This window comes from Bidens hawaiensis, unplaced genomic scaffold (genome assembly GCF_021521415.1).
Source record: "Bidens hawaiensis isolate Kalapana, Puna unplaced genomic scaffold, B.hawaiensis_p1.1 tig00034659_1, whole genome shotgun sequence".
Lineage (NCBI taxonomy): Eukaryota > Viridiplantae > Streptophyta > Magnoliopsida > Asterales > Asteraceae > Bidens > Bidens hawaiensis.
The window spans coordinates 28,744-40,077 of record NW_027496011.1 but is presented as its reverse complement, the minus strand read 5'-3'; the positions used below and the strand labels follow the sequence as shown (position 1 = coordinate 40,077).

Here is an 11,334-nt window from a genome sequence, read left to right as displayed (position 1 = left end):
CAGGTCGGGATCGATTCTATTGCTGCCTCTGTCGGCGGTTCTGCTAGTAGAATACTGATCTCTACCGTGGGCACGTGAACCAAACATACTTCTTTCGTTGCCTCTGTCGGCGATTCTACGATCGAACAAGCATCTTCCTTCACGCAAATCCATTTGGCAAACCAAAAGCTCTGATACTAGATGATGCAATTAGAAGCGCATGTCAAATAACAATTAAGAAACTCAAATGATTAGTAGCCAAAAGCTAGGAACCGAAAGGTTCTAAACCTTTAAGGTTTACAATGTTTATTCAAAATCCAAAAACTAACTATAACAAAGAACCATACAATCTATTTAAGCTAAACAATTTAAACTTTAAATGGAAACTGGATAAATATAAAAAATATAAAAGATAACAATAAATATAAGTAAATCTTCTTATTTTAATCAAATGGAAAGATATAATTTTAATCAAATAAAAGATCATCTGGTATTAGATCCGGGTGGCTTTGGTATGACGACAAAACTCGAGGTCGAGTTTTTTTCCAAGACGGGGAGGATGATGTAGGAGTATCCAACTTAATAATTTGACTCGACCCGACCCGCGTGGAACACAATAAAAGATTATGATGATCTTTTATTTGATTAAAATTATATCTTTCCATTTTATCGGATTCTTGTTTCCTATTTTAATAACTTTTCATTTCTATATATTAGCATATAGGGTTCGTTGTTAAGATTAGTTTTTGGATTTTGAATAAACATTGCAAGCCTTGAAGGTTTAGAACCTTTTGGTTCCTACCTTTTGGCTAATAATCATATGAGTTTCGTGATTGTCATTTGACACGCGCTTCTAACTGCATCAGAATCGTTAAGATATGCAAAAAAACACCCCACCTTCGTTCTCTTCACTGTCTCGAAAAATGGTGGATGTAGTAGTAGTGGTAGCATTATTTCCCGAGTTTACTTCAGTATCATGTGATTGATCCACGTACATGCCTCAACATACATAACTGGAAAGCAAAACATTAAATATACGTTTGGCATATTGTAGATCAAAAGTTGACATTTGTAGAGTTTCGTCAAGCAAGATAAATAAAGCAAACACTTTGTAGAGCAAAACAACTAAAACTGGCACTCCGTAGAGCAAAACAAATAAACAAAGTACTTTGTAGAGTAAAACGCATATAAGCCAAAACATTAAAATTTATAACTAGCACCTCTTTGTTTAGAAGAAAAGTACCTTCTAATCGTGTTACAAATATTTACGAAAGAATTTGGCACCAAGGCCTTATAGCCTAGTGGCTAGTAGTGATATCATGGTGTGTAAAATGGAGTCCCTCCCTACAAGGTTTGAGACTTCGAGTTCTATAGTGAATATTGGTGTAGATTTAGAAGTAGAATTAGAAAGAATGTGCTATAAAAATATAAAAGCTTATGTTGGTACATACTCATTATTAGGCTTAAGAATTACATCCCAACTCAAAACCAATAAACTATAAACTGATTTATTATAATTCAATTTATCTAAATAATAAACATGCATGATTTCAATTCAAATAAAGTATTGTTTTAAGTAACTATGACCATAACAACAATATTAAAACTGTTGTTTACATTGAGCACCAACACAAACTAACAAACTTGCACAAAAGAAATATTATACCAACTTCCCTAAGCTAAAAACCCTACTAAAATTCAAAACAAACAACAAAAACTTAAAAGAATCATGTGACAATCATCTTGAAGATGGTGAATTATTTTCACCCGCAGCAACCCAGTATTGTTTAACTACAAACAATATCTTTTCTGGAACAAGAGGGCCATCTTCATGATCCACCATTTTTGTATTCCACCTCATACCAGAAACAATTTTTTTCACTTTAATAAGTTCGATCTCATGATCACGGATTATAACAGTACCTTCTGGTCTTAAAATCCTATCCATCTCTAAAAGGACGTCTTCATAACCGCACCTGCATGTGTGCCTTGTCTTAAAACAAACTTATAATAACAAAAATAACTAATTATAATATTAGAATTGCAACTTACTTGTCTTTGTACAAAGTGAAAAGACCGTTAGCGTGAATAAGATCGTATGATCTAGGGTATGTGGAGAAGGCTTCACACCTGACCATTACAAAAAGATATTTTAATAAATTGATTTCAACTCAGTTTACTTATAAAACCGAAATAACAGAACAGTAATAAGAAATAATCGACGCAGCTGAATCAATATAACCGAACCTAATATAAAACTGACGGTTTGGTTTTATGTCTTTTTAAAAACCAACTTTTTGGTTCAATTTCGGTTTTGTTATCGACCAAAAACCGAAAAAAAGGAACCAAACAAAAAATATTGATTATAAGTAATTATCAAATGGTCTACCCAAAAATTTTAAGTTCAAATGGGTAATAATCAACTAATTCTGAATTAACAAAAAATTTGGGCCCGAAGTTTCAGGCTAAATTCATTTTTTTGACCAATTTATTTTCGGTCCAAAATTTTCAAGCCAAATGGTAAAACCGACCAAAAAAACGATTTTAAGTAATTGATAAACGGTGTACTCAAAATTTTAGGTCCAAATGTGTATTAATCAATTATTTCTTAATTAACAAAAACTTTAGGACCTAAGTTTCAAGCCCAAATTCATTATTTCAGGCCATTTTTTTTTTGGTAAAAAGTTTTGTAACCCAAACGGAAAAACTGAAAGAAACCAAAACTGAACCGAACCCATTGTAAGAAAACAAAAACGGAACAAGTTTTCAAAAACCCAAAACTCATATTTTTCGGATTTCTGGTTCAGTTTGAGTCCAAAATAAACCCATTTACACCCCTAGATTTCAACTCAAACGGATCAAATAATAAAGCTAGCTAAAATGGGAACGAGTTAAAACCGTTAGTCTCCAAAAGTCTATTTTTTAATCTTACAACATTCTAAATCGTTTCAACCAAAGATTTAGACGATTAATATAGTAACAGTACCCTTTGTAAACTTAACTGATTCCAAGTCAACCCAAATCCCTCTTGACCCATTTCAACCTAAACCCTCTTGACCAGTTACCCAACCGTTCATCTTGAACCTCTAACCGTTTAAATACCATTCAAGATAAATTTTTAAAAATAACATTTTTAAGTGCAGAGATTTCAAAATTTACCAATCATGATACATTCCAATCAACCCTCGCTCATAAATGACACCAAGAGTATCTTTATCAGCAATGGTAGGGACAACGTTCATAACCCAAGATTTAGGGGATTCAAGTGCAGCAGCAAAACTTCCAAGACCCGCATTCATATCCATGATATTACGATAACGCCCTGTACTGATAATCTTGTTCACCCTCTTATAACCATTCAAATGTTTGATCCATAATTTGGTGTCCTCTTTAAATGACTCAGAAGAAACTCCGTGCAAGGACCCGCTTGAGATTCTTGGAGGAACATCATTAAGTCGTTGTGGAAACGGGCTTATTTCACCACCTACAACGTCGTCTTGGTTACTGGTTTTCGGATAAGGTGTAACACATGCCTCCATTTCCTTGTACCTACAAGCCAACGTGTACTTATTTTGAAAGAAGTTCGGCATGTTTACAGTTGCACATAAATGGGCCGATCAGGGTCATGTTTATCTCTAATTAGAGCAACAGGTCAAACATGAAAGTAGCAAATTCACAGTTTTGACCCTAACCCATTTCAGCCTAATATCCAATCAGCCTGACCCACCCATTTCCTAACATATAATATGTATTTTTTAACGCATTTAGTATAAAAAATTGGATAACAATAGAAACAATGTAAGTTTCCTAATCATATCAGCCTTTTGACCAAGGAATGTAAATGAGCCGAGCATGAGCTCAACTAGGTTCAAGCTTGGCTTGTTTAGTCTTTGTTAATATTTTATATATACATTTATAGTTTTTTATATATATTAATTATAATTTTTATATATAACATAATATATGAATATATATTTAATATATATATTAAACATAAATATTATATAAATAAAATGCTTGTTTAGGTTCGCAAGCCAGCTCTAGCTTGGGCTCGTTTATTGAGCAAGCTTATATTTAGGCCCGGGCCTGTTTAAGCTAGGTTCTAATCGAGGTTTCAGTGAGCCGATATCGAGTAGTTCACGAGTGGCTTGGCTCATATGTACCCCTAGAGTTTGACCCCAACCCATCATCAGCAGTGACCCAACAAGACCCGTTACTCAACCTGCTTGACCCAACAGATATCCCGCATAATTAAGAGTCAAAAGGGACAAGTAGGAATTAGGAATTAATGTGAACGATTATATACCATATATCATCAACATTTGATGATTGACAAATCGTAACATGCGATTCTCTTTCTTGACAATAATCTTTATTTACCCGTTTCCTCCATACCGCCACGTCCCCTTTCTCATGTTTCTTCTCCCAACAAAGAAGTTTAGCAATCTCCTCAACTTTTTTTTGTTCATCTTCAAGTTCTTCTTTAGACCGTTGCCATGTTTTATATTTCGCCTTCCAATTAATAGGCGGGCCCGAAAGCACCCAATAGCCACCGGGCCTCAAAACTCGGTCAACTTCCATCATGTACTTCCCATCTGCTCATATGATCATTAATCCATTATATAAAACTAGTGTTTTCAGAAAATCTTGTTTTTTGACATACCATTTTGGGTCCACGGGATCGAGCACTGAGAACAATGAGCCATGTCAAACGATCTTGATGGAAATGGAAGCTTTATGGTATCAAGATCACCAATAAAGGCGGGAACACCTCGTTCATGTGCAAACCGAATTTGTGGTTCGTGAGAGTCTTTTGGTGAAAATGACATGGTTATAATATTCTTCTTGAATAGGTATGCACCCAAACTTGCAACCTATGTAAAACCCTCAAATTAAACGATTGACAACCAATAAGATTGAATAAACGACATCATATCATATTTTCACGATAAACAATTTAGTCTTTGAATTAAAGGTGGCAAGATGAACAGGTCAGATGGATTGGGTGACGGGTCAAAACAAATTCGGGTTGAAACGGGTCAGATTGACACACAAACACTTTTTTTAAAACTTTTGAATTCTTATAAAAAAGGATAAATGATGGTTACAGAAATAACATTATTACAAAAGCAATTAAAATATCTGAATAAATGTTCAGAAGATTCGTAAAAAACAGACTTTAAGCAACTTTCAATCTGTTGACTCGTTCGAGATAAATCACAACCAAAATTGACCTGCTCATACATAAATGGTTCAAAACCACCAACACTACTTTAAAAAGGTTTTTTTTTCCTAAATGGGTCAAAAGTAACCGCCGCCACAACTTAAATGGGTCAAATCGACCCGTTAAACTATGTCACTTACCCCACAGCCAGTGTCTAGAGCAGTTCTAACAACCCCATTCCCTAACGGAACAACAGAAGCTAACTGATCGATATACGCATCAACCCCATGAGGAAACTGTTCTACTTTATCCGAAAACCTAAAAACATTGCCTTCAAACTGCACCCAAATTTCGGTTGTCAAGTTTTTATAACCCACATTAACAGCTGGCACATAATCACGGCTTTGAGGCCACAAAAACGGGGTCACGTACCCTCTCGGGGCAGGAACAAGACACTCCAACTTCTCATTGTCACTAGGTGTGTAATCAATATACCGATCATCACACGGTGGGAAAACTTTGGTTTTTGATCTTAGATCATTCGAGTCTTTAACTCCAACACCATGGTGAGTTTCAATGTTTAGATTCGAAATGACACTGCAGTCGGCTTTGTTTGTTATCTCGTGAGCTATTGAGTCGCCTTTACCAAAACCGCTTCTTTGCCATGCACCCAAAAGGTAGAAGAAACAGCATAAACCGAATATTACAAATACGGAAAAAGATCTTCGGGTTCTATTGTCAGCTGGGTTACCTTTGGTTGCCATTATTGACCTGAAAAGATGACTACTTGTTAAGTTTCTATAATCTTTAAACAAACACTTATTATATCAAGCAACAATAAATAGTGTCAAGAAATTGGTTTTATTCGGCATAAACGGTGAGTGAGGAATTTGATCGAACAGTTGGTGGGCATGTATGAAACATACGTGAATAACAGTGGCATAGAACATGTCTAACATGAATGCATCTTGCAAATAAATAATGGGTTAATCAATGTGCATATAGGGATATTATTAACATATAGAAACAGAAGATATGTAAAATTGACATCTTTTTGTGATCAGAAAACTTAGACTTTAACGTCAAACAAGACGGCAGCCGGCCGGCAATTAAAATGAGACGGTAAACAGAGTGCATGCACTCGTCAATTACAAATAACGAAAAAGAATGGAATTGATGTAAGGGATTGAAAGCTTACGAAGAATAGAATGAATTGATGATCGGAAGATGATTGGAAACGAAGAAAGAATTTGTAACCGGATCACACGTGTCTAGTGATCATCGTATCGTAATAAAGATATCAACATCCAAAACCGTTGTGGATGCTTCGAATACATATAATAATATTATACTTCATATGCACGTGCTATAAGTATAAACTTTTAATTCAACAAAGTTTCTTTTAAAATGTTTAAAGATGGAAAGGTTTGTTGTAGTATGGTTTTTGTTTGTTCTTCGCCCTTGCCTAGTTTTTCGGTAGGAGAGGTTCGGTTGATGGTTTTTTAATAAAATTTGTTATTCAGAAAAATATAAGTTCTCGGTCTTTTGAGCAACCGCAATGCTTAACGTACGCAAATCACTATATTAGTTTTATCCTAAATTTCAAACTTCCCTCAAAATGTTATTTCTTTCATGTGAGAGAGGGGACCCACGTAATCAAATGGATGAAGGTCGCCATCTACAAAGCTTCATGGGCGGATGAAGGGGTGAAGTTTGCTCAACAATGGTGACGTTTGTGGCTGGCACGGTTTTAAAGACGCAGACTTTTCACTTATATCATTGTGGATGCTCTTATTCATGACAATTGTACCGGGCGAAATGCTATTTAAATATTGTGTAAATTAAGTACTATAATAAACTAAAAGTTTAATATTTAAATATTGTTGTTTTAGTATATGGAGTAGTAGCATTAATGTCTTCCCTAAAAATAATTAGAAAAATTGGATATTAATAATCCCAACTATCAACTACTGGCCAATAATAATCTCAACTAATAATGTGACCGCTAATAATCCCAACTATCAATAATGTTACCAAAAACAATCCCAGTTAAATAAAACAATTAACTCCGTTAATTATTGATGACATGGCACGTGACGTGGTGATTACTTGACGGGTGAGGTGTACTATTTCATTTTATTTTAAATCTTGAATATACAGATCAAATTCTGATATCCTCTCAAAGAAAATTAAGCTAGTTCTTTTCTACAGCCAGCTCTTCTAATCATTTTGTATCTTTCAATCCTCTCAAAGAAAATTAGCCTGGTAATTTTTATTTATATTTTTCAACTCGTCCAGAAGTTTCAGGCTCAACCCAATTTGAACAATAACCACCCTGTTTAACAGTCACATGCCACGTCATGCCATCAATAATTAACGGAGTTAACTGTTTTATTTAATTGGGATTGTTATTAGTAACAAACCTGATAGTTGAGATTATTACCGTCACATTGTTAGTTGGGATTATTATTGGCCAATAGTTGATAGTTGGGATTATTGATATCCAGTTTTCCAAATAATTAAGAATTTTTCTAAGAGAAAAATAAGAGAGAGTGAATGAATTTGAAGTGTAGTTTGTTGATGTATATTAGTATTAACATTAATGTCTATCCAATAAAATTAAGATTGATACTATTTAATTTATAAGTGGAGTTGGGTTTAAATTCTTGATAGATGTAAATCTTCTATTATTAAAAAAACAAATACAGAAATAGCAAAGAAATTTAAAACCGGCCATCCCGGCCGATGACTACAGGTTTAGTTGCCGGTTCAGTCATGAAAGCACTGACAATGGTTTAAATGTGTTTAGCAAACTTTTATTAAAACGGGGCAAAATATCTTCTAAAGGAGAGTAGCATGATAATGGTCTGAATCGAACTCATGAGATGGTTATCTTTGTCATATAGTTGTTTTAAAGAGAAACCAAAAAGAACACTTTGCTTCTAACCAAAAAGAACACTTTGCTTCTAACCGTATTCTCAAGTATGAAAGGTTCTCGCTACTAAATTAATCTAAAAACCGAAATAGTAGGCATAGCCAAAGCAAAGTGAACCATGCTCAACCCTATAACTTAGCAACACAATAATCTTTTAATGAATGACAATTACACCAACATGTATCTCCAGCTCTTTTGATCACCTAAGGTATTACATGACCCGACCCGACCCTGGTTTCACAAATCATGGATAAGTATTTCGATTCTTGTTAGTGTGAGTTTTCTTTCATTTTACCTCATTCTACCCCTCACATACATCTTAGCTATTCCTTCTGACCTCAAAATTAAACATCAAAATAACAAAACTAGAATTTAACAAAGAAAAAAAAAACATAAAATCAAACATAACAAAACCTCAATGCCTTCCACAAGAATCTATAAGTTCACATCTTATAATCATCATTGTGTCAAAGTCAAAACCTCTTTCAAACACATTACTAATGGAAACTCATGTTGCAAAACCATCTTTTAACTCTTTCCAGCTTGCTTTTCTTTGGTCTTTTGAATCTTCAAAACCTTCTTCACAATCTTTTGCTCTTCAACCAAAAAGGCTCGGATGATCCTGCAACAAAAAAACAAGTACCACTCAAAAAATCATGATATCAAGTATACACATTTTCATATATATTATGTCTATACCCTTCCTTTAGGGTATTGAGATGAGCATAAAAGCTATATGATAAATGGTAATGATTGAAATTGTAATTAAAACTTAGGTATATTTAATATGAATATTTTTAAGTGTATATATGATAAACAGCGACAAATTTTAATGCATATAACCACCAGAATTCCTGACAAGACCCGAAACCAACACACAATTCACGAGTTTGGGTTTGGTATAAGCAGGTTTGGGTAAAACCCACAAGTCCGTTTCGAGTAAGTGGCAAATGCGTGCCATATTTGTGTTCACGTGTCCGACACGTTTTTCAGGTTCGTATCAGGTTTGTGTTTAATTTTCGAGTTAGTGTCAGGTTGGACCCGCCAACTCGCAAACACGACCCGTTTAACACCCTTAAGTGACTAGTGAATAGTGATATAGTTTTTGTAAACATGTTTACAAAAACAATAATTTTGGCAGAACCTATTTGTAATTAAAGATTGTGAAGGAGGCAAAAACAACATTTTTGGCCAAATCTGTTTATCCTCAAAAGATACCCCGTTTGACAGAACACATTTTGAGCGGTTACCCAACCCACCTAGTTTTAATCACTATAAAAAGATTTAACAAACCTCTCACGCACGGCACCAGCAGATAGAACACCACCATAGGCACGGTTAACGGTCCTCCTGTTCCTTGATAATCTAGACCTTTTGTATTCAGCCGGCCTCAAATGAGGAATCTGCAGTTAATTCAATATCAAAAAAGCGGGTGTCACAGATTCAGTTAAATGACTTAACCATGTTCAAAATCTTTTCATAGTGTAGTGTCTATTCTCCGGTTGATAAAAGTAAACAAAGATTTACACATCACAGCAAGCAAAGTAATTGCATTAGACCTAGAGTATAAAAAAAGGGTTCGCTTTTTGACATAAAGAACAATTCTATGAACTATTTCCGGTTATCATATTTTTTACTTTGAAAGCCAAAATCATAATTTGAAACAAATGCAGAAATATATTATGTTTGAGTGAAATGTAAAATAATGATCTAATTTTCCCAAAAGAAAACTAATCAAAAATTTAATCTAGTTGTCAACAAACATCAGAATTGACCTTTGGCAAAAACATTAGCTATATGATTTTGTAAATTTGAAGTGTAACTCTAAAATATCAACACCACATTCATTGACGAACTAAAAATAAAAAAATTGAGTAAACCAAGCATGTGGTAATAATAAAGTTAACTTAGCTATAAACAATGACACCAGTTATATAACCAACCGTTGACCTAAAAACAGACAGCTTACAAAATGTGTGGATGTGCCATTGAAGTAACTATTTCAACTTGAATTGAAGTTAGCCATACTTGCAATGTTTGATAAAACTAATCACACACAAATTCGATCAGATACAATACTCATCAAATGAACAAACTAATTCTAGAAATCAAATCTAAAACAATCACTATGAATACACACATTCAACCACCCTATAACAAAAACAATCATAAACCTTTACCATAGATCTAAAGCATCGCTAGCATTATTCACAGTAAACTAAACCCTAACAAGTACATTTACAGAATTACCCCTTGGATTCTCTTGCCAGTAACAGGACACTTAGGACCGCTAGCTCTCTTCTTTGTGGTCTGGTAAACCAGCTTTCCACCTGTTGTTGTTACCAATCAGATCTTTTAATATTATTATACATTGATGCAAAGTAAGTGAGATTATGTAATAGAATTGGAAGGAGGAGTGTACCAGGGGTTTTGACGACCCTGTGCTGGTTGGATTTGGTGGCATAGCTGTGGCGTTTGCGGTACGTCAGACGCTGCACCATCTTCACTCTCTTTTATTTCTTCAAATGAATGAATACGGGCGGAAGAAAGGAGGCGTTAGGGTTTGATAGATGGAACAACTTAAACCCTTCTCTCGTTTCATCCGACGGCTATCTATTCTATGCTTCTCCTCAACGGTCCAGATTCCTTAAACATCTTTCTTCTTAGTCTATACTAGTTTTCTTTTTTTCTTTTTCATCCCATAAGAACCCAGGCTCACGTTGGGGCCGTCAATTCCTGACACTGACCCGAAATTCGACACGAAAAAATATAGGTTTGAGTCGGATGACACGATCTGTTTTCTTAAATAGGTCAACCCGAACCCGACCCGTCAAAAACGAGCCAACCCGAACCCGATCCATTAAAAAATGGGTTGGCCTCTGTTTAATAATTTTAGAGAAATTAATATTTTGATTTTAGAGATAAGAAGTATTAAATTTAAAAGTTAAATACTTTGATTTATAATTTTCAATACATCTATTAACTTTTAAAAGTTAAACAAATTACTTGTTAAAACATTTTTATTCGCTTTTCACTTTCAATATTTTTATTTGTTAGTCTTAACCGTCTATTTTCTTATTATTTCCATTTGTTTGTGCTTATTTCGAGAAAATAAGTTTGTTAATTTGGAACGACAGATAAAGACACAAAAACGATTAGATCAATCACAAATTAGTAAAATGCTTAATATGAATAAGAGTAATTACGCCTTGTTTGCGGTGCGCGCATATAATGTATATATGTGTGAACCTCAGGT

General features: G+C 34.3%; 2 protein-coding genes across 2 annotated transcripts; both read right to left on the bottom strand.

Annotated features, from left to right (window-relative positions):
- Positions 1-367: 367 nt before the first annotated feature.
- Positions 368-6,459, bottom strand: LOC143586451 (putative methyltransferase PMT2). Its single transcript, XM_077067992.1, has 7 exons — positions 6,342-6,459; positions 5,344-5,914; positions 4,643-4,853; positions 4,286-4,574; positions 3,139-3,528; positions 2,032-2,109; positions 368-1,955 (listed from the first exon to the last, which is right to left on the bottom strand). The coding sequence occupies exons 2-7, from the start codon at positions 5,905-5,907 to the stop codon at positions 1,718-1,720; spliced, it is 1,770 nt and encodes a 589-aa protein (XP_076924107.1). The 5' UTR covers positions 5,908-5,914; positions 6,342-6,459; the 3' UTR covers positions 368-1,717.
- A 2,008-nt stretch (positions 6,460-8,467) lies between these two features.
- Positions 8,468-10,664, bottom strand: LOC143586452 (large ribosomal subunit protein eL34). Its single transcript, XM_077067994.1, has 4 exons — positions 10,501-10,664; positions 10,329-10,408; positions 9,372-9,481; positions 8,468-8,700 (listed from the first exon to the last, which is right to left on the bottom strand). Exons 1-4 carry the CDS (start codon positions 10,577-10,579, stop codon positions 8,607-8,609), a joined length of 363 nt encoding a protein of 120 aa, XP_076924109.1. The 5' UTR covers positions 10,580-10,664; the 3' UTR covers positions 8,468-8,606.
- Positions 10,665-11,334: the final 670 nt, after the last annotated feature.